At 58.6% G+C, this 23,412-nt stretch overlaps 1 protein-coding gene across 1 annotated transcript in view; it reads left to right on the top strand.

Moving 5' to 3' along the window:
* SND1 (staphylococcal nuclease and tudor domain containing 1) overlaps nt 1-23,412 on the top strand; it is a 128,811-nt gene that overhangs the window by 75,784 nt on the left and 29,615 nt on the right. The window contains exons 14-16 of the mRNA XM_080392791.1: nt 2,802-2,874; nt 9,450-9,591; nt 23,298-23,407. Coding sequence (XP_080248917.1) covers nt 2,802-2,874; nt 9,450-9,591; nt 23,298-23,407 — 325 coding nt within the window. The remainder of the gene's footprint in view (nt 1-2,801; nt 2,875-9,449; nt 9,592-23,297; nt 23,408-23,412) is intronic.

The raw sequence follows: 23,412 nt of genomic DNA, 5'->3' as shown, positions 1-23,412 counted from the left end.
GCCTTTTAGAAAGTGGATGTGCCTGGCATTAAATCAGTATGTCGGAGCACTCCGGCATGGGTGATCCTCCAGCTGGATAGCTGGGGTTGGATGTGGCACATGGAGCCTGCAGCCACACTCCAGATGGGAGGGGTTCAAATTGGGATGCCCGGAATGTGGGGATGCTCCTCCTCGCTCCTGGGTGTGGGGCTGCAGGTCAGGGGTGGTGCTGGTGGCGGAGGTGGCTTGTCCATGCCATTAGCCGTGGCACACCCCAGGTTGGTGGTTGTGCCGGTGTGGGGCTGGCAGCTGCCTCCCACTGGGCAGAAGAGCTGGTGGCTCTGGGAGCAGAGACAAGCTCCGGAGAGGAACGAGAGATCTGGGGCAAGATCAGCGTGCAGGGTCTGGAGCTCGGTGGAGGGGGCTTGGAGAAGTTTGGGTGATTGCTGCTTGGGGTTTGTAAAACACCTTTAACCTTCCCAGCTCTTTACTGAAAACTGGAGCCAGATCTTGGCTTAAGCTGCAGGTGCCTGCTGCATGGGGTGTTTTAGAAAGGAGGTCATTAGTTTTCGCATCCCACCACATTTTCCTGGAGCGGGTGTGTGCCCTCCCTGCATCCCCCAGCCTTGCTTTCCAGCAAGGGGCTGCTCCAGCACCACACGCTGATACCGTGCCAGTCTGCTGCAGCCCTGGGCTCTGTCAGTGTACCTGCCTGCCCCAGCCTTGCAGGGCAAGGTGCCTTTTCATAGTCCCCCGTGGCAAACCCTGTGGCAGGGAGGGGAAGCTCTGGAGCTGGCAGGGGTGACTATGGGGTTGTGGGGCTCATGCATGGGGTGGCCTCATCCCGGGGGGGACCGTCACACTGCCCACGTTCCTGCACCAACGTGGCGCAAGGGTGAGCATCCCTGGCTGCCCTTGCAGTGGCTGCCAGCCTGCCAGGTGTTACAGCACTTGTTTAACGTTGTCTTTCTTCTTAACCTGGGGAAAGAGCTGTTTTCCTGAAAAAAAAAGCGCTATTTCTGGCCGAGCCACTTATCCCTGGGTGCAGTGCTGAGTGGGGAGGGACGTCTCAAAGGAGGGCAAGGGAGAAAGAAGAAATCCTTTTGCTGATTTAACAGGTTGGCTTCTTCCAGACAGCTCCTCAAATGATCCAGCTCAGCAAATTGATTGCTGTACAAAGCCTTGGTAGGGGCTTTGAATTTTTCCCCTTGTATTTTTATTGTCATCATGGTCCACTCTGAACAAATTCATGCCTCTTGCCTGGGAGCAGCTGTTAGGTAGGCTTCAAAAATGAGGAGCTTTCATTTCCAGCCTGCTGCAGGAGCCCGAGCACTGGCAGCCTGGGCTGTACCCATGGGGAAGGGGTGAATCTGGGGGACTGAGGGGTGCAGCAGCTTGTTGTTTGAATTACATGAGCATCTTGTAGCATGGGGATGAAAGGTGGTGAAAGGAGGATGAACTTCTGGCTGCCCTCCCATTGCAGAGGGATGTCCTGCCGTGCTTGGGGATGGAGGACCAGTGCTGATAAAGCAGGGCTGGCTTTGCTGGGAAAGTCTCCAGCTCCAGGCATCCTTTGGGATGAGCTGAAGTCTCCACCTGGCCTGGCTGGGGGCACTGGCAAGCCTGAGCAGCATCCTCCAGGAGGTGTGGAGCAGGGACCTGGTTTCTAGCCCCACTTGGGCTGCTAGATTTGCCACCCTGCTGCTGAGGGGCTAAAAAAAGCCCCAACCTAAAAAACACCGAGCAGTGAGCTCACAAACAGCCTTAGGAGTTTGCCCCGGTGGTGGCAGGCATGCTCACCCTCGGCGCGGCACAGGCAGGGCGGCAGCAGCTCCCCACCGGCTTCTGCTCTGAGCTGCTAACACCTGGAAAATAAGCTTGGCCTTTGGAAGCTGGAAAAGGACAAATCTGTCAGGGGAAGGAGCTCTAATGAATGTGTGCTGCCCTTTCACCTGCCACTGCCAGCCCTGCCCACGCAGGCAGCTCAGCTGAGGGCAGTGCTGCTCCGTTCCCTCCCGCACCCGGCAATAAGCCAGCGCAGCCGTGAACTGCATGAAAGCCAAATAAATCTGCTGCCAGGTCACTGGTGCGGCTGCCCTTGCCATCCACCCACCAAGGCGATGAGCCCGGCGCTGGGGAACCACGCACCCCAGTTCTCCCCGTGCTGCTTGGCTGCAGGTGCGCCCCGGGCGCTGGGGGGAGAGGACCAGCAGCGCTGCGGTCCCAGGGCTCTGCCGGAGAACCATGTCACCCATGCCCTCCACAGCCAGCTCCAGAGGTTGCTCCCATCCCGGTGCTGTACCCTCCTTCCCAGGCACAGCCGGCCCAGCAGCCGACAGCCAAGCTGGCTCGGCACCCGCTGCAGAACTGGGTCCAGGTCTGGGGCACCCGCTCGTTTTTCAGCCACGAAGTGCCTTCCCTGTGTGGTGTTGCTTCATTCACACCTATCATCTCTATATTATTTTAACCTACAAGGAATTTATTTCCGTTACAGTTGGAGCATTCACTGTGTATTTTGCATTTGAAATGCTTCATGTGATTAAGCACTGAAAGAAACAGAAAATTTTGCATCATGCCGGGGCACTCACCTTCTTGTTGATCCCTCCCTTTGTGCGGGGAACAAAGCAATTTAATTTGGTAACGGGGACGAGTGGGCCCTCTGATCAAGTATGTGATGAGCTCAGGTGAGCTGTTGAATGCCGGTAATTGGGATTAGCAGGCTAACGAGCTGGCTGGTCTCTCCCTGGGTGGGCACGGGGGGCAATGCCAGCCCTTCCAGCTGCCGCAGCAGGCTGATGGCTTATGCCACCTTTCTTTTGCAGGGCTATCAAGAACGGCAAAGGGCTGCACAGCAAGAAGGAGGTGCCAATTCACCGGGTGGCTGACATCTCTGGGGTAAGGACCTGCCAGTGCGGGGAGCAGCTGTGCTGGCCGGGAGAGGTTGTTTGCCGGGATGGGGGTGCCTGCAGCAGAGCTGGAGAGGTCCTGGGTGCCGGCGCTTCTGCACGACCCGTGGTCCTGTTCATTGCATGTGGGATGTGCAGGAATTCTGTAGGCAACGACACCTGCCTGCCGCCTCTGCTGGGGTGTGCCAGAGGAGATGGGGCACCCAGCTGAGTGTAGGGCAGCCCGTCCTTCTCTGCTGGGGCTGGTGGCCCTCCAAGGGCCACTGCAGAAACTGCTTGTCACCCCCAATGCACCCTGAAAGAGTAAAATGAGATCTCTCCTGGGGGTTTCTCTTCTCCGGGAGACAGTGAGGAGGTCTCACCATGTCCCTCATGCTGGCTTCACCCCAAACTTCAGGGATGAAGGGGACCCCACAGTGCTGCAGAGTTTCGCTGTGCAGTGCTCCTGTGGCCATGCTGGATATGTTCATAAACCAGCAGAGAGGGGCTGTGTCCGTGCCCCTGGGTTTGATACACTGGCTCTTGAGAAGGTCCTTCGTGTCCTTGGGGGGATGGAGCTCTGTCATGGGCACCCCAATCCCTCGCTGTCCTGAGCACCCCAATTCCTGCCTGTACAAGCCTCTTGCCCTGCTTTTAATTGCTGGGGTCTGCAGCAGTGTCTGCTGCTCATATGAGCTGGAGGTTTCTTGTCCTTCTGGGATCTCCACTTGATAGGGCACAGGGAAGGATGCTGCCTGTGCCAGCACCCACTCCTGGGGACCCCCCCATGGCAGAGCTGCTGGCTCCTCAGGGCTCAGCTGCCTTTAGGCTTCTAAAAAACACATGCTGGTGCAATTGCCCGTGAAGACTGAGACAAACTGGTGGTAGTGGGATGCAGGGACATCCCTGCTCCAAGCCCCCCAGCCCCACTCCCAGCAGAGTTCTTGCACCGGGGCTGTGCTGCCGCCAGGATCATTAAGAGGCCCCGTAACTCAATCAGGGCAGCCAGCAAAAGGGTTGGAGCCGGACAGGAGAAGGGCCCCCGCAAACAAAATTAGGCTAATACATCACGGCTTTTATGAAGATTTGTTAATCTTTTTTAATCTTTAATAGTTTTCTGTAAATTGATCCAGGCCTTAGTTAGCCACGTGTCAGCAGTTGTGCGGTGTGATGGATTTGGGCGCATGCCGGGCTGGCAGTGGGTGCTTTACCACTGCCGAAATAATTCAATGCAAATTAGTACCGGTGCGATCCTCCAGCTGCCTGGGCACGCACTGGGATCGGTGAGCGCCCGTGCCCCAGGACCTATGGCGTTCGGGATGGCAAGACAGTGTGCACCACGATTCCCCAGGCTCTGCTGTCCCTCCTGGCTGTCAATCCTGGCTCTCTGGCAGCATTCCGTGGAGAAACAGCATTGGGAAAACATGGGCTTCTGGGCTGTTTCACCTTCCAGGTCATGGTAACAGGGTGGTCACAGGACCCTCAGTGACACCCAGGCCTTGGTCCCCAACCCTGACCCATGCTGTTGCATCCCATGGGGTGGCTTCAGTGCATCCCTCGCCTGTGGATCTCAGCTTGTGCTGTCCACTGTTGTGACACCATCCCTGTGTCCTTGTCCCTGGGCCATCATCTCTGTCCCCACCCGGTCCAGCTGCCAATCTCCGGCTCTGCCTTACCCTGCTCCCCATTCCTAAGCATCCTGGCTGGCTTAGCGACCAGGATGCGAAAGTCAGGGTATTAGCTCAAACACAGGATTCAGCCTGGTTTTCCCAGCTCTGGTGCAGCCTCCTGTCCTCCAGCCCCAGCTCATGCCGGAAAATGTCTCTTTCCCATGGTTTGGCCATCCAACAGCTGTGTCCAGGGCATCCCAGGAGCATCCTGCTCCTCTCCAACACCTCAAGTCCTCCCCAGTCCCGTTGCCACTCTGCCCACAGGCGTTCCCTGCCAGTAGGGAGCTGCAGAGGGAAGCAGCCTCCCTCCTCATGGACCTGGGATGCTGCAGGCTTGTTAAGAAGAAAAATCCGCCCCAAAAAATAGAGAAAAAGCAAAGAGCCGTACAAATCCATGCCAGCTCACTTCTCGCATTAGCGTGCACTCCGGCACGGGAGTGCAGGCAAGCGCGTGGCAGCCCGGCCGCCGGAAAGCCTCCTGTCCTTGGGAAAAGTCCTTGAATAATTTTGCATAATTGGCAGAGCTTCACATAAAAGTGGAGTTAGGATGGTATTTTTTTCCTCACTGTATTTATGCATAATTTTCCTTCAATTCGCAGCTAATTAAACACTGGAAATGTTGAAATAATAGTAACAGGGGTGATACTACCTGGGTGGGAGGTGCAGGCAGGGAGCAGAGCAGGCAGAACTGGCAGCACCCTGGTGGGATGCCCTGGTCCATCGTGAAGAAGTGAGGCCCAAAAAGGCACAGGATGGAGCTGCTGGGGGGGAGTTTCACCCGCCAAGGGGGATGGGTGAAGTAGAGTGGGTGGGTCGTGCCCAGGAGGTGCCTCTTTTGTGCCCGGGAGGTGCCTCTTTCTCCCCGGGAACAGTGAAAGGAGCCTGGGCTGCCAGCTCCGTGGCAGGGAACAAATCCTGCCTAGCCCTGGGCAGTGCTTAAGGTAGGAGCCAAGGCTCAGCACAGCTGGGGCAGGGAGGGGGAGATGCCAGCATGGCAGGGATCCCCTGCTTCTCTTCCCCATCTGAATTTATCCAGTGATGCCTCCCAGATCCAAGAGCCTCTGTCACCATGTTCCTGTGCGGGCACATCTGATGACAACACCTCAACAAGATATGCCGGGTGGGCTGGGAGCATCCCGACCGAGACCCGCTCCTGCACACATGCACTGTAGAGCTTGTGCTCTGCTGCGCTCCCAGTGCCCTGGCCCCTCCAGAGGCTGCCGGGCCAGCTCCTGCAGCAGGATTGGTGTGGGTTAGTGCTGGAGTGGTTGGGACTTTGCTGTCCCATGTTGAGCTGGAGGAACATGGGGTCACCGGCCCTGAAGAGCAGATCCAGGGGAAGCAGGTCTGGGAGCTTCTCATCTCCATCCTCTCCAAACTGCAGTGCCCATGTCCGGCTGTCCCTGAGGTGCCCACCGGGTCCCTGGTGGAGCTGGGGACAGCAGCAGAGGATGCTCAGCTCATTCCTCCCACTGCAAAGCCCTGGAGCAGGAGCTGGCCCCAGCGGTGAAGGACATCTGCACGTGTCCTTCAGCACAAAGCCAAAGGCTGGATGCGACAGCAGCACTGGCTTATCTGGGCAACTGCGAGCTCTGCACCAGCTGCCACCCGTCCCTAAGGCCACCCACCATGTAGTCACACACCCGTGTGCCAGGCTGGCATGGCGGCTCAGACCTGTGCTGGGGAGCCAGAGCCATCCCGAGCACTCCCAAAATTCACTCCCAGAAATCCCTCCCGGCATCAGCACAGCCATCCCCTCCACCGGCTCACCCTTCTCCTTCCCAGTCCCGCCAACTTCTCGGCACTGCAGCCCCCAGCCCCTCGGTGGGTGATGCCAGGCATGTGCCGTCCCAGGGGCGCCCAGCCAGCTGGGCTCAGGATGGGGCTGCAGCATGGCTGACCGGAAGAGACGCAGGGCTTTCTGCTGCTGCAGGGACAGGGACAAGACTGGTTCCATGGTGGCAGGTGTGGGATGCACACGGTGAGTGTCAGCACTGCCGGTCAGTGGGGACAGCAGGAGGGGATGAAGAGTGCACTTGGGGATCCCAGTGTTAGATGCTGTGGACCAGTGTCGGAGCCTGACCTCTCCCTGCCCCCACGGGGCAGCCACCACACGCCCTCAGTGGGGTCTGGGTCAGCCCCAGTGATGGCTGTAAAGCCGTGCCTGGGGCAGCCATTGCGCATTTTGGGGAGGGTCCAAGGGGTCAAACCCCCAGCCCCTGCATCACATACAGCTTTTCCCAGCACCCACCGTGAGCAGGAGACATCTCTGCCAACCTGCATGGTGGAGGTGGCATCACCCAAATCAAAGCAAGGGCGCTTTGGCAGACAAGGCAGCAAGAAAGGCACGAAGCAGCACAGAGCTTCCTCCCAGCAGTGTGGCTCCCCTCAGCCTTAATGCCCACAGCCCCTAATAAACCTGCCCTAATGGGGACATCAGGGACCAAGTGGGAATCTGTCCCTCCCGTGCCAGGCTGCCAGCATGCCTTGCCATGCAGGAATCGCCGCTCTCCATTTATTATTCCAGAGTACCAATGGGCACTGGCACATCTCTGCCCCTCTCACTGAAGAGCTGTTCTGTGTTGTGCAAATCCCGGTGGGTTTTTAAGGTCATTCTCCAGCACATTCAGATACCGCTGTCTCCTTTTGATGCTGACAGCAGCCAGCTCACAGGGCTGGTCTTCAGCACCAGGCTCTTCCTCACTGCCTCCAGCACCCGCTCTGGGGAGCTGGGGGTTTCCCCAGTCACCCACTCCTGGGATGGAGCAGGGAAGCCCACCCCATGGTGGGCTCCTTCTTGCAGCTCTTAGTTTTTCCTTAAGCTAATCAAATCGTGACTGTATAGTGATTACCGCTAATTAGTAGCCTTCATTAGCGGCTCTCATTTTAGATTTGCATACGTTAGACCTAAGTGGTTAACGGCGGGTAATGTGGTTTTTCTTTGCGTGCAGATTGCACTTACATGTGTTGTATTAACTTCTTGACTGCACATCTGCTAAAAAAAACCTCCCCAGGCGCATTTTTTTGCACAGAGCGCATGTGGCGGCGAGCGATCCAGCATCGAGCACTGTGGGGAGTGATGCCACAGGATTTGGGGAGGGTCTTTGTCTGCCAGCCCTGTCCCAGCTGGGGTGCTGGGGGGGGGGGGGATTGCCTGGGACCCCTTCGCAGCTGGATGGGGTGGGTGCCTGCAGCGAGAGCTGGGACATCAGCACAAAGGTGCTGGTCAAGTGTCGGTGCATGGCCAGGGAGCTGCCAGGTGGGCACTCTGCCTCCCTGAGCCTTGCAACACCCCCCAGGCATTGGGAGAGAGATGCTGAAGCACTGCTGTGGCAGATGAGTGTCCTTGCCTGTGCTGAAGCTGGAGCATGGCAGCTCTGGCACTTGGGGTTTGCTGAGATCTGCACCCACTCGGTGCCTGGAGCAGCTCCAGGTTGCGGACCAGCAGCACCGCGGCCACTGCCACTGCCACCACATGGGCCAGCTCCACGTGGCTGATGGCTTCAGGTCACACACGTGAGTGAGCGAGCAGCCACCCACTGTACTGAAGGGGATTAAAATGGGGATGCACACAAACACCAGCCCCCTTGCTCTTGCTGCTCTGCGAGCTGCTCATGCTGCCAGCACCGATACCTGCCGGAGCCGTGGGCAGAGCTGCAGGCAGAGCCACACATCTCCTGCGCCTTCAGCTCCCGGTGCTCGTGCCACAGCTTCCCCCTCCCCTAGGGGCACGGAGATTTGCCTCTTCCACCACTGCCATCTTACAGCTTGCTCTGGAAGCAGCTCTGTCTCTGCCAGCAGATGCCAGCTCCTCCCTCCCGCCCTGGCTCCCAGCCTCTGCTCCAGAGATTTACAGCCACCTCTGCTCGCCCACCTTCCCTGGCCAAGCCCCTTCCCACCCCACGCCACTGCTTTTCCATCACCAACAGGCTGCATTTACCTTAGTAAAAGTTTTTAAGCCCTGCTCTGGCCCCGGCTGTGGACCAGCTCCTGCCTCCGTCCTGGTCCGACTGGGAGCTGCCTGGTGTTGGCCATGGCACGCTCCCTTCTCTCCTCTGCAACTTGTTTTTCTAAATTAAGGCCAGAGTGAGATAAAAAGCCACCTGGCTGCCTTTTATTTTGGGAACTGCTTTTCTAACTTGGGTAAATAAATTGGGAGCTTGCGACATGAAACCTCTTGCCCCTGGTGCAGGTGGCACGCAGAGATACCGGCTGAGGCCACCACGCCGAACCCAGCCGCCACACTGGTGGTCTGCGATGGCTGCTGGGGTCTGCGGTTCCCTGGCTGTGGCTGCACTGTGCAGAGGGGTTTAGCTGACAGTGACCACAGGCCAGTGCTTGGCATCGAGTCTGCCAGGACATGGCTACTTTGCTGTCCCCTTGCAGAGACAGGGATGCTTGTGGTGCCACTGGCTATGCACCTGGGGATGCATGCACTGCTCCGCACCAGGGGACCCCAACACCCTCCTGCCAGCCCCAGACTCATTAAGTTTTCATTAATGAACATGCTTGAATTTATATGCAGCGACTTGCTGCTGGGAAGGGAGTGGGTGGTGCACAGAGTGGGGGTTTCTCAGGAAAGGGGAGTCCTGGGCTGTTCCGTTATGGACGGCAAGGATGGGGCAGTATCTGGCCTTCCTCCTCCTGCCTGCACCCAGGCAGCCAGCCCTGTGCCGGAGCTGCCAGAGCCCGCGCCCTGCAGCCGTGGGTGCAGGCACCGGGTGCACAGTCCATCCCAAGCCAGGAAAAGTTGGCTCCCTGCCTGCATCCTGCATCCCTCCCCAGCCAGCATGGAGCAGGCAAGGCCAACCCAGGCACCAAGCCCGCAGGACATTGGGGGCCACATCAAGGGTAGTGTCCGATGCCCCTGGCCTGCCGCACCCCCCACCCTGACCCCCAGTTTCTTCCCACCCAGGACACCCAGAAGGCGAAGCAGTTCCTGCCCTTCCTGCAGCGTGCCGGCCGCTCCGAGGCTGTGGTGGAGTATGTCTTCAGCGGCTCCCGGCTGAAGCTCTTCATGCCAAAGGAAACCTGCCTCATCACTTTCCTGCTCGCAGGTGAGTCCCCGCCACCCCAGCTGGGAGCAGGATCTGGCCCCTGCGAGTGCCTGGCTTGATGGGGGAGTCCTCACCCCACTTGGGTGCATGGTCCTCCCTCACTGCCACAGGGTGAAGTTAATGCTGGTGCTGCCAACAGGTCGACCTGGGGGGGTGTTAATTGAGCTGGGGAACACTAACTGGAGATGACCAGAGGGTTCGGGTGCTGCTGGGGGCTGTTGATGCTGCTCCTGCCCTCTCTCCACATCCCAGTGGTGTCTGCACCCGCCGGTCCCCTCTGTGGGGCTGCCAGCATGCTGCCCCCCAGCTGTGCCCACCACGGGCTGGGGTCTGGGTGGCTCCTACACGTTCCAATGCTCTGTGGCCTGGCTCGTGGCTGCTCACCCCCTCTGTCCTCCTCAGCCCTTGCGTTGACTGGCATGGCACTTCCCTGCAGCATGGGGCAGCTCCGAGGGGCGGTGATGCAGGCGTGGGCGTGGGAAGGATGCTCTCCTCCACCAAAACTGGGGAGCAGGTGGCAAACCCCAGGAGCATCATAGAAACAGGGGAGGAGGTGGCGGTGCTGTGGGACCAGGACCCTGGGGACACACAGGGATGAGCCTGAGGGGCTGGGCTGATGGAGGTGCCAGCAGCCACCCCAGGTATGTCACCCCAGGGGTTTGCCCATGCACCGGGAGGAGGGCACACATCCCTGCACACACACAGTGGCTGTTTTGGGAGGTTCTACAGAAACTTAAGAATTTCCCCACTAAACCAGTCCCACTTGCGGTGCACACTTCAGCTGAGGCTTTGCTTTGGAGCAGAGAGTGGCCAGAGCATCGTGATCCCCAGGTGTTTCAAGGTGTCACCTTCTAGGCTGGCAGTAGGACAGGCAGATGGTGACCTCTGCCAGAATGTCCTCCCAGTGCTGTGCTGGGATGGGGAAGCCCATTGCCAGTGAGAGTGGTGGTTTGCGGAGTCTCCACTGGCACTGCCAGCTCCCTGGATGGGAGAGGATGTGGGGCGGCTCATCTCGCTCCTGTTTCTATGGCAATAACTGTGTATAAAGGATGACCCTGAACGCCGATCGTTCACAACTTGGTTATGAAAAATTCAATAAGCATATAAATAGATCTTATATGGGGATAAAAACACTGAGGTTTCTGTAAACAGCAGCTCTTGCCGCTCCCACTGAAGGAATATGTATCCTGGGGGGAAGCGTGGGGGCCGGGATGCCGTTGTCTGCCCCTTTGTTCCTGGAGCCAGGGAATGGCGCATGAGCTCGCAAAGCCAGCGTGCAGTACAGGAGCAACTCCCTGCCCGTGCCACCTGCACCCACTTGCCTCGGACCTGCCCTTTGCCATCCCCCAAAGCCACCGGCACCGAGACTGGGGAGTGCCAAGGGTTGTGGGGAGCAGGAAGGACTGTGCCTGGTCTGGTGATGCTCCCAGAGCACGGCTCAAAGTGCTGACCAGGAACGATGCCACGATCCCCCCACCCTTCACCCGCTCGCTCCCAGCCCCTTGCACCCCAGAGCCTGTTCCCGTGGCACCCAAAGGTGCAGACCCTGCTCCGTCTGCCTGAGCTCTGGGTGCCAGCAGACCACTCACTCTGGCTGCCTGTTTTGCGGGGTCTGTAGGACATAACCAACGTGACCACGGGACCCCAGTCCCACCAGTGACCATCACCGTCACCCTCCAGTGACCAAACCTCCCCAGAGTGATGCTCTCGCCTGGGGACGGCCCATCCCTGGTGACGGCTGGAGCACAAGCATCCCCATCCCTGCTCCAGGCTGGCTCCTGCCGTGTGGGAAGTGTGTCCTAAACCTGTCCTTCTCCGCGTGCTTGTGCGTATAAATAGTCACACAGTCTTATTTATAATTAACCATTCTTAAAGTCAGCTGCAAAAGACGGGGAAATGAGACTCCCCCTTGCCTGCGACTGAGACATTAAAATTTTAAGACATGATAAAACTCCCACGTGCTTGGGAGGAGGAATTTAGATATATTTAAATATTTCTGGTTTAAAAGGCTGCCGCTGGGTTTGGCCGTGTTTCGTATGTGGGAATCCTGCGGGTTCCTCCAAGCACTCCCTGCACGAGGAGCTGGTGGCAGAGCATCATCCCAGTGGATCCGGCATTGTCCCTGGGTCCTGCTGGCACGCTCCCTGATTTCAGAGCCGGCATTTGGCTGTGGCTGGGGTGGGTTTTGCTCCACTCCCCATGGATGAGTGGCCATTTCATGGGAGCGGGGAAGGAGCTGTCACAGTTCCCAGTGCTGGCCGTGGCAGCCCAGTGTGCCCCATCCTCTTCCTCACCGGCATGCCCGTGGCTGATGCTCAGGGATGCACACGGGCTTGGGATGTGTACCCTGGGATCGGCACTGGTTAATCCCCTTCCCATGGTGGGGTGAACAGGCTCCCACTGTCCAACCCTGGGGACCAGTGGTTAAATACGCCTGTCCCTGCTGGTGCCAGTGGTTCCCAGCTGCTCCCAGTGAGTCGGGGAGGCTCCGGCTCAGCCTTTCTGCTTAGTCGGGTAATTTTTAAACTAAAGGGGAGGGGGCAGGGAGGGCACTGGGGTGGCCTGGAAATGGATGGCTCCGGGGGGAGCATGCTTGCTGCAAGTTATATTTAATCCCTGTTGCTGTGGAGACCGACTGGCTGTCACCCACTCCCAGGGGCTGATTTTGCTCCAGAAAGTTCCCAAAGTGGTGAATAACCCCCCAGGCCAGGCTGCTTGTGGTGGCCCTGGGAGTCTACGGAGCTGTTGGGGGTCTCCAAAGCGACTGGGGACCTGCCGCAGCCAGGGTGCCCATGGGGTGCAGTGGGCACCTATGGTCTGAGTCACCCCAGCCACCTCCTTTGCCACCTCCATGCTCCCCTTTGCCAAACAGCTCCATTAGCAGGTAGGAAATAACAAGTGGACAAATCATGCCTATTGCAAAGCTCAGGCAGTGATCTGGGGTGATTTTGGGGTCTCTGGTGCCATGGGACTGGTGTGCCCATGGGCAGCCATGACCCTCTGGGAAATGCAGCTGCACCCCTTTGCAGCAGCCTCTACATCTCCTTGGGTGTCCTGCATTGCACAGGAGCATCCTGCATTGCGTGGGAGCATCCTGCATTGCAAAGGAACTTCTCATGTCACACAGAATCACCCTGCATTGCACAGGAGCATCCTGCATTGCACAGGGTCATGCCATGTTGCACAGGAGGATTCTGCATCACACAGGAGTATCCTGGCATTGCACAGGATCGTACCAATGTTGCACAGGATCATCTTGCATTGCACCAAGTCATCCTGCATTGCACAGGGTCAACCTGTGTTGCACAGGAGCATCCTGAGTTGCACAGGACTGTCCTGTGTTCATAGGATCATCCTGCATTGCACAGGACCATCCTGATTTGCACATCCCAGAGCTGCAGCATGCTGAGCTGGGCTAATGGTGCTGCTGGAGACAATTCCCGAGTGCTGGAGCAAACTGTCCTGCTTCCTTCCTGCTCCCCTTAGTGCTGGGGGAGTATGCAGCTCCTGCTCTCCCCCAGCTCTTCTCCAGGGAGACCTTCCCCAGCTGAGGCTCTCTAATCAAGCTGTATACATTAATTACAGGCTAAAAAGGCAGGTAACATGCCAATTAGTGTGTGGAAGATGACGCGCCCCTTCTGTCTTCCCCCGCTGTAGACCCCGCACATCTGCCAGTGTGGATATTCCTGGGATTTGGCTGGATTCCTCCCTTCATCCTGACAGCATTGCTGAGAGCTGGCATAGCTGATGCCGGCAAGCTTGGTGCATCAGCCCTGTCCCCTCCTTGGCCTGGCACACAGGGTGATTTGCCCCCCTGTCACTCCAGCCAGCAGCAAACTCTGAACCAAGAGCCCAGCATCCTGCGGGTGCAGCCCTGGTGGGGTCAGGGTGGCCCATTCCCCTGGGGCGCATGGTCACTAGGGATGGAGGTTTCAGGGTGGCCCTGAGCCCAGGAGGGCTGTGCAGGCAGGGCAGGGCTGGCATTGCACCCTGCCAGAGTGGAAACCTGGCAGCAGCAGCACGGTGGGAGCCGGCAAGGGGAGGGATGGGGTGGGACTGTTATCGCCCTACCTGCTCTGTTTTCCCTTTCATCTATTAATTGGAGTGTTGATCATGCTGGTAATCTGAATAACTTCCCAGCCCCTGCTGCCACCTTTCCTGGCTGCCCTGGCACACTGTGCTGGGGTGATGCAGGCAGAGGGACACACACGCCATGGCAGGTACCCAACTGGGTGCAGCCCTTTGGCAGCAGGGCCAGCACTGGGTGTTTTCGGCATCCCACCCACATCCCCAGCCACACTCGTAGCTCTCTGGAAAGCTGCAGGAGAGCTCCTGGTGTACACTGGTGTGCCGTGCTCGCCACCATGCCCGTGGGGACTGCTGGGGAGTGGGATGTGGGGCTGGCACCTCTCCCAGATCGCAGCACTGGAAAATTAAACTTTTACCCTAAGGCAAACTTGGTTATTGAAGCAGCTCTACCTCTAATGAGCGCTGCACAGCCCTGATCAATTATTCAGTGAAACAGCTAATGAAAGGTCAGGTGGCTGCGGGGGCTCCGGGACTCCCCAGACTGTGATGAGCTGCTGGCTGCACCAGGAGGGTGAAACGCTGCGAGAGGAGAGGGGAGAAGAGGGGGGGTCCTGCTGGGAGGGACCCTGCCTGCACCAAGCTGAGCTTACGGGCAAAGCAGCTGAGTTGTCCCTGTCCCCTACTTGCAAGCATCAGCACCCCAGGGTGCCTGCATCTGTCTGAGCCCCACACCATGGTCCTGCTCAGTGGTCCTGCTCCATGGAAGCCCCTGCTCCGTGGCTCTGCTCCATGGAGGTCCCTGCTCCATGGTCTACTCCGTGGCACCCCAGAGCCATCATCCCCCATAGGTATCCCCCAAGCCTCCAGAGCCCTCCTCCCAGCCTCTGCTCGCTCCCAGCAGCTGGGTTTTGGGGTGTCCTCTTGACTCCCCAAGCTCCCCATCTGGCATCAGGTCCAATACTACACCCGTGCCTTGGGGGGCTGAAGGTTCCCACTCCACCCTCAGTCCCCACTACTGGCTCAGCACCCACCCCAGGGCACCCTCTGCAAGCACTGTGCAGGCCCCTGACAGAGCAGGGGGTCCCAGTGGGTGGGCTCCCAGTCTGGGAGGGTCCCAGCATGGGGGGGTCATCCCAGTGTGGATGAGGCACCTTCCTCCCCCCATTCATCCTCCCCGCGCACATCCTCCCATGCTAACTTGGCCCACTTGGACTTACGGGACGGACAGGGACCTGCTGGAGGGGTCCCACACTGTGCCCCGCGGGGAGATTGCTCCTTGGCTAATTGATTAATTGCCAAAATAATTGCATCATATAAAATAACGTGGGCGGATGCTGGGAGGCAGCAGTGGGGCCACGGCACGGCAAGCTGCAGGACAGCGGTGGCTGGTGGCAGCAAGCCTGGCGTGGGCTTCAGGGCTGGGAGGGGTTTTACCCTCTGCTCACACACGCTCTTTTACTTTTGCTACTTTTTCGGGGTTTTCCAGCCGGTGCCTTTCCTGAGAGCTGCTCTCGGTGCTCCTGAGCAGAGCAGCACTGCAGCAGCTGGCGCGGTGCTAGTCCAGTACTCCCCGGCCCCTCTTCTGCTCACTCAACGTGGTGCCATTGCTCATCACTTAGAGCCAGAAATATGATAAATATCTGCATTTTATCAATGCCTTCCTTTTTTTGATACATCAAATGCAAATGAGCATCATAAAGAGAAGACAGGTCCCTTGTAAATGTGACTTCAGGGATGCTCTCCAGGGAGCCTCAGCCCGTCTTTCCAGCTAAAATATATACGTTTGAGTGCTATAAATATGTGCAAATAGAGAGGTGCTAATTTAATCCCAGGTTCCGTTCTCCCGGCGAGACTCTGCAGCCTGACGCCTTCTTGGTGCGGGGGCCGGCTGCAGCGTTACGGGATCTGCCCCCGGGGGAGAGCGTGCCCCGAGGGGCGAGGGGGCCGTGCTGCACCCCCGGAGCTGCTGGGTTGCGGGTGCCCCTAAATCTCACAGAGGAGATGGCAGAGCTGCCTATTTATGAGGTGGGGCTGGAGATACGGCATTTATCCGTGGGCGCCTGCTGATGTGTATCAGCATATATGGGCTGCGAGCATCTCCCCAGGGAGCTGCTGTAACTCACCACCGTCTCAGCAGCCGGGGGCGAGGAGGTGAGCCTGGCTGCCATGGGAAGTGGCGGCCCGTGTCCAGCAGCCCACAGGGAAGGGATGCCATGAGGAGCCATGCACCCTCAGGGTACCAAGTTGGGGCATATGTCTGCTTTGGGGGGAAAAGGAGGTGAAAATGAGGTTTCTGCCTGAGTTGCAGGGCATAGCTGCAGCCCCCAAGGTTGTACCCACTGCAGTCTGTGTCCTGACCCCGCAGTCCACCCTCCGTTGGATGAGAGACCTCCCAAACCCCTTTCCATCCTATCATGCCTTGGTTTTTTGAGAACTGGTGTATTTTTAAGGTGATTTTTTTTGTTTGTTTTACCTCATTTTTTCACTCTGGCTTCTGGCAGGGGGATCGCAGCCTCCCCAACTTGCCTGGGCTGCCGCTGGAGCTGCGGTCAGTCCCCTTGAGAGCATCAGGGGGTGCTGGGGGGTGCCGCTCCCTGCCTGCTGCTCATGTCAGAGAGGGTGCTGTACAGGCAGTGATGCCTCTTGGCCCCCAGCCTAGGTGCTGTCCATTGCAGCTGAGTTCAGCGGGAATAGCATCACAACAGCTTGGCTTGTTCCACTGCAGGAAGCACCAGGGTGGCACGATAAGGGAGCCCCTTCCCACCATGGTGGCACATCCCAGGGGTGTCAGGGGCTGCTCAGGTGTCTAGGCACTGCTGCTTGACCGTGGGGCAGAGCATCCCCCACAAGTGGAGGGTGCAGGTGTGCAGTGCTGGGGTGCAGGGACCCCAAATTATGCTGATGCAGTGTCAGGGTGTGTTGTCCCTAAATACTGCAGGTGGGGTGTCGGGATGTGATGGGCCCAAATGCTGAGATATGGATATGGTGACCTCCCTCCCACCTGGGGACATGGTGACCCCAAAAGCTGTAACCCTGCGATGCTGGGATGCAGCAGAGCAGCAGCTCCTTGCAGGCTGAAGCCAAGCTGGCATGTCCATCAATCCCTGCATTGCAAGCCCTGGATGCCTTGAGCATCACTGCTGGCTGCTGCACCCCTCCACTGAGGGCCCGGGCAGGGGGTCCCCAGGCAGACCCTGCTCCGGGCTGCGTTAGCAGGAGCTGGCACGGTTCGGCAGTGCCCGGCCACTTCCCGCCTCCCCGGTACCGTCTGTTTCGCTGTTCCCGACAGCCTCTATTTTGGTAGGGACTAGTGTTAAAAATACGCCGTGCTCCCACACGGGCTCTGCGGCAGCAGCCAAGTTGCCATCACGACTCGGAGGCCAGCCGTGTGCCTGCCAGTGCCGGGGAAGCTGCCTGCTGGCTGCCAGGGAAGGAGGGGATGGCAGCAGCATCCCTGGGGCACAGCTCCCCGGCATCACCACCAGGCCCAGCTCAGCTCCCCTGGGGATGGGCAGCAGCATCCTGCCCCATGCTGCCAGTTGTGGCAGCAGGATCCAGCCCAAAGCCTTTGGACCGCCTGCCCAGGGTCTGGTGCTGCAGCAGCAACTCGCATCCCACCTGCTGCCAGCCGCGGTGCAGCCACCGGCATCTGACAGAGGTCCTGGGCAGTTGGGTCGCACACCAGCGTGCTGCCTGCAGGTATCAGGTCGCTTTGTCCTGGTGACTGATGCTATCACAGGGCTCCTCTCCTCCCTTCTGCTCACCTCCTCTATTTCTCCCCAAGTCCATAAATCCTCACGGATATCAGTCTGCGGTATTCCACACAGGCATAGGCACTCCCGGACGGGCTAACCTCGCGCAGCACCATCCTTGCTCCCCAGCTCACTGTGCCAGTCATGGTTACGGCACAGCAATGCAGGGAATAAAGCTGTTTATAGACCCCAGAAATTAGGGCTGGAAACGTCCCACTCCAGGAAAGATGGGAAATCAGTGGTAAAACCGAGAGAGATTCCCTGGAGAAACTGGAGAGAGGTTTTTTATGAGCTCCGGGAGGGCGGGGAGAGGCAGGTGATGCTGGACATGGGTGCTGTGCCATGCTGCACGTGGCAATTGCCCCTGGCTCCCTGGATTGTACCTGGTGAGGCCGTGAGACTGGCAGCATTCAATTAGTGGCTTCGTGGCTGTGCCAGGGGGTCCTGCCTGCCACCCTCCACCCTCCCTGACAGTTTATCCGTGGACAATCATATCATCATACACATCCCACCCACACTCCGCTCCCTGGCAGCACAGGATTGGCCCCTCCGCCAGCCCCGGCATGGTGCGGGAGCACCAGCCCCCCTTTATTACCCATTACAACCCCCCTCCCCACTCCCCCTGCAGCGCCTGGGCACTGGCACCGCAGGGCAGAGTGGTAGAAATACACCCTGTACATGTCATGGTGCTGGGCTGGCCTGCGGTGGCAGGAGGTTGAAACAAACCCCAGGCTGCCAGCAACCCACTTGGGGCAGGGGTGGGGGTGGGGAACGACGACACCCCCAGCTGTGGGATACCCCAGGATGCTGCAGGATACCCTGGGATACTGCAGGATGCCGTGGGATGCTGTGGATGCACCGGGATGCTGTGAGATACCCCAGGACACTGTGGGGTGCCCAGGTTGCTGCAGGATGCCCCAAGGATGCTGCAGGATACCCTGGAATATTGTGGAATGCTGTGGGATGCACCAGGATGCTGTGAGATACTCCAGGACGGGATGCCTCAGGATGATGCAGAATGCCCCAGGACACTGTGGGATGCCCCAGGATGCTGCAGAATACTATGGGATGCTGCAGGATACCCCAAGGATGCTGCAGGATACCATGGGATACTCTGGGATACTACAGGATGCTGTGGGATGCACCGGGACACTGTGGGATGCCCCAGGATGACGCAGAATGCCCCAGGACACTGTGGGATGTCCCAGGTTGGTGCTGGAATCCCCAAGGGTGCTGCAGGATACCCTGGAATACTGTGGGATGCACTAGGATGCTGTGGCACACCCCAGGATGATGCAGTATACCCCAGGAAACTGTGAGATGCCTCAGGATGATGCAGAATACCCTGGGATGCTGCAGGATGCCCCAAGGATGCTGCAGGATACCCTGGAATACTGTGGGATGCTGTGGGATGCACCAGGACACTGTGGGATACCCCAGGACACTGTGGGATGCCCCAGGATGCTGTAGAATACCCTGGATGTTGCAGGATGCTTTGCCCCCAGCCCTCAACTTCCAGCTCTGCAGGAGTGAGGCCAGGGTTGGAGCACTGTCTGCAGCCCCCGCAGCTGCTTCCTCCATCCCCGCCGCGCTGGCTGCACCGGGTCTCACTGCTCGGCAAAAGCATTTAGCAAAAGTGATTTGTAGCGGAGTTCTTTTGAGACCCCAGGGGAGAGCGGTGGCAGCCACACGCTGTAGCATTTTAAAGTGCATCCCTCATCTGTGCGGATTAATACATTACAGTTTCCCAGGAAGAGCAACAGAGCCACAGCTTTGGGTTTATTTTTTTTTAAAGTGCTGAGTGAGTTCACTGCTGGGCTTGCTTAGCTCCCGGTGGGTGCCAGGTGGCCACCTCCCCTTGCCACACGCAGCCAGGGTGTTCCTGGGGCTGAGCACGCTCATCCCATCCTTTTTTGGTTTTCATTTTCCAAAAGCAGGCATTGCCCATGTGGGTTTAGGAGGCATCAGAGGCAGAGAGAGGATCCAAAGTGGCATCCTGAGCTGCTGCACAGTCTGGGGTCGAAGAATTTGTGTGCCAGGATCCCCCAGTGCCATGGAGCCGTCAGCCCTTCACTGCACTGTAGAAACACTGCACTTTGCTTTTTAATTTTGTTTAAGGACTCCGACACTTCCTCAGCTATTTCTTCATTATTTTCTTTAGGAAAAAAATGCCGTTGTGGTGCATGAGCCCGTGTGGCAGCTCCCTTCCCCCAGCCCCTGCTTGCTTGGCGGAGGAGGAGGAGGAGGAAGGGAAGACACACTCTTCGGCAGCTCTGGCTCCTCATTTCCCCCTCCCAGCGTGGTGCTGAAGGATGCTCCTTGCTGGAGACGCTAGCAGCATGTTTGCACGGGATCTGCACCATGGCCAGGATGCGTGCCATGGCCTCGCCGCAGCGCTGGCGGTGCCACGCTGGAGCTGTGCCCGCCTGCTGCTGCCCAGTGCCAGCGTGCAGGGAGGAGGAGGAGGAGGAGATGTGTCTCTGCTCCTTCCTCTTGCTCACAACCGGGGTCCGTCTGTTGGCTCCGTGCGTGGTGTAGCCAGTGCCGGGCCAGTCTGGGGTCTGAGAGCTGGGGGGCTGCCACTGAAAGCCCATACCCCCTGGGCTGGAGGGGGGTTCCCTCTCCCCAGGGATGTGCTTGGGGTCCCCCCAGCTGCACCACGGGAGGGGCTGGATGCTCCTGGGATGGTCCCAGATGGGAGGAGCCTCCCAGCCCTCCAGCCGCTGGCCAGTTCGTTACCAAGCTGCTGGTTTCCAGCTCGTTAACAAAGATCACTGGATCCCCATTCTCCTTGCCCCACATTTTGCCGCGTTTCCAGAAATTTCCCTTTCCTGCTCCATTTTTTCATGGCAGAGGACATCAATGCCACCGAGGTCGGGGCAGGGGGTGTGGGCAGGGTGGGGGCTGGCAGCTGCCTGCCCTGTCACCTCAGCGAGGCTCCTGCTACATTCCCTTGAACTGTTTCGCTTCCCTCGGAGACTGTGCCGGGGAGGTGGGGTGGGAAAGGGGGTTTTGCCTGACCAGCACTGGGCTCTGCAGTGGCAGTGATGGGGACAGAGATGGGACAGGTTTTGGTATGGGGATTGGGATAAGGCAGGGATGAAGATGGATGGGGACAGGGATGAGGATGAGGATACAGCAGGGACAGGGATGGGGATGGGGTTATGACGGAGATGTGGACAAGAATGGGAATGGGGATGCAATGGGGATGGAGACAAGGATAGGGATGTGGACGAGGACACATCCTCCTGGATCACACCCCCAGCCAGGCTGCAGTGGAACCACCTCAATGGGGTCCAGCAGGAGGCTGATGCAGAGCCGGGGTGCAGGTGGCAGCAGTGCAGCTTCCCAATGCTCCGGGCTCCTCCTCTGGGTGCTCTGCAGTGCTGAGGTGGGGGGTACCCCCACGGCTCTGCTGCTGCAGGGCTTGTGAGCAACCAGGGACCCCACTGGTCCCTGAAGCACAGTTGGGGACCCCACCAGACCCCCCCAGTCCCAGCTGAGGTGGCTGTGCCTCTCCCAGGAGCAATGCAGTGAGGAGAGCCTCGGGGGGAGTCGGGAGTCCCACAGCCTCCCCTATAGCCCCCCACCCCCAGGGGTTTAATTTTGAGTGATGCAAATCACCTGTTTTAATCGTGCACTAAAGTGTCAAGCAGAGGGAACATTGAATTCACTGGGAGCTTCCCAGCCCCCATGCCTATGCTATGTGGTGAGTCTACCCCAGTTCCCCATCTTGAAGGGGTTGGGGGGGCACAGGGTTCCCTCCACCTGCATCAGGCACTGCTGGAGAACAGCCTAGCACTTCAGGAAAGTGTAAAACCAGCACTTTATTAATTACTTAAGCAAGAACCGATACCCCTTCCCAGGTTGGGTGCTGCAGCCTCACATGATGCCAGCAATGCGGGTGTCACCATGGGCTTTCCTGGGGTGACCCTGGGTGTTCCCAGCCAGAGCAGGGCAGCATTTTGGGTGCCAAGCCAGCAGGCACCAAGCTGTGCCCCGGTTCTGGCAACCCAGTGAGTGCCACTGCTCCAACCACCCCGGTGTCCAAAGCAGCCACCTGGTCACTGATGCAGCTGCAGGTCCGCACTGCGCCAGACCTCAGAAACCCCACAGCCACCGGTGAGGGGTGCACTGGAGTCACCCCCAAAGTGCTTGGCAGCCACCGTCCCCCGAGCCTTACTGGCAAGGTCAGGGCTGCTGTCACAGGTGATACAGGGACCTGGTAACTCAGGAACCTCACAGCTGCAGGGTGGGCTGCTCCAGGGGAGGGTCACATCCCCTGTGCCCCCCAGGATGACTGGAATCGCTGCAGCTGGTGCTCACAACAAACCCAGTGCCCTGGGGACACAACACCTTGTCACTGCAGGGCCAGCCAGGCCAGCATGGTTTACTGCGGTGCTCTGGGAATGTGACAGGTCGTGGCAGAGGTGTGTGTGTAGTTAATCGATGGCCATCTATCCCTTTCCTCATCCTCATCCGCAGCCATCTATCCCTTTCCTCATCCTCATCCGCATGCAGCCGGTGGGGAGCAGGGCTGTGGAGTCCCCGGTCAGTGGCAGGGCCAGAATGTCCCCAGTGCCTTTGCCATCAGCTGTGCTGTGAGCCAGGCTGAGCCTCGCAGTGCCTGTTCCCCCCCACCTCCCTCACCAAAACGTGACAATTGCTGCTCCATCACAAACCAAGTGCTCAGACAGCTGCTAAGTGTAATTCCCGGCACTTCATTAATAACGAATTATGTAAAATAAAATTAATAATGCAGGACTTCCCAGTTTAATAATCTGTGCCACCGTCGGTGCTGGCAGCTTTGCCAAAGGGGAGCCCAGGGTGGTTACCCCAGTTTGCAGGTGGGAATACTGAGTCAGAGAGAGAGGAGGTCTGGATGTGAGGGTCCACATGTAGTCTGGGGCGACCACCGCCGTGCTTGTCCTCCTTCCCTGCTGTTTTTTTAAGTATTTTAATCTTTAGTAATGGTTTGCAGGGCTGGGGCTTGACCTGCCTCTGTGGCTGTAATAATACAGCAGAATTAATACCTGCTTATCAGGGGCTCTCAGCCAGTTATTGGCACAGACATCTGGTATGGTTAATAAGAGCAGCCAGAGCCATGCACGGCTCTTACAGCAGCTGGGGGTCCTGCCAGCTCGCCCCCACAGCAGCTTCCCACAGTGTGATGGGTTGCTGCTCCACAGGGGATATTGCATGGGGGGAACCTTGCGTGGGACCGACCTTGCACAGGACCTTGCGTGATGGGGACCTTGCACAGGACTTGGCACAGGACAGCCTTGCATGGGACCTTGCACAAGGGGGAACCTTGCACAGGACCTCACACAGCAGGACTTTGCACGGGACCTTGCATGAGAGGACCCTGCACAGCTGGTGCCTCCAGTGCTGCAGGGTCTGCACCATGGGCAGGCTGATGCTTTCTGCATGGTCAGGAGAGCCTGGGGCTCCCCATGGCACAGCATGGGTGGAGTGTCGCACCCCAGCTGCACCCTGAGATCCCCAAAACCCCCTGGTGCGGCCAGCTGCAGCAGGGAGAGAGCCAGGCAAGGCAGCTCCTCTGGCAGAGTGGGTAGTCTGGGGGCAGGGACAGGGACAGGGGCTCCTCCTTGCCCCCAGCCTGGGACAGAGGAGGGAGCTTGTCCTTGTGTCGCCATCCCTGCTGGCTCTTCCCCTGCTTATCCCCATGTCCCCATCCCAGCAGGCCGCAGGGCTGTCCCAGGCTCTCCCTGCCCTGGTGCCAGGGAAATGCTGGCACAGGGACCCTCCCATGTCCCAGGGGTTGGTCACATCCCACCTGGACTCCAGTGGCCCCTTTCCTCCCCAAAACTTTTATTTCAGGTGACATCCCCAGCAATGGCATGTGGGTGACTGCTGGCTTCCTCCACGCACCTCACTCTCCTCTTCCTCCTCTTCCTCCCGCAGGCATCGAGTGTCCCCGGGGAGCCAGGAACCTCCCTGGGCTGGTTCAGGAGGGTGAGCCCTTCAGCGAGGAGGCCACGCATTTCACCAAGGAGCTGGTGCTGCAGCGAGAGGTAGG

Source organism: Falco punctatus, assembly GCF_963210335.1.
Source record: "Falco punctatus genome assembly, chromosome: 6".
NCBI classification, from domain to species: Eukaryota; Metazoa; Chordata; class Aves; order Falconiformes; family Falconidae; genus Falco; species Falco punctatus.
The sequence above is the reverse complement of the archived record's forward strand: the minus strand, read 5'-3'. Positions and strand labels throughout refer to the sequence as shown.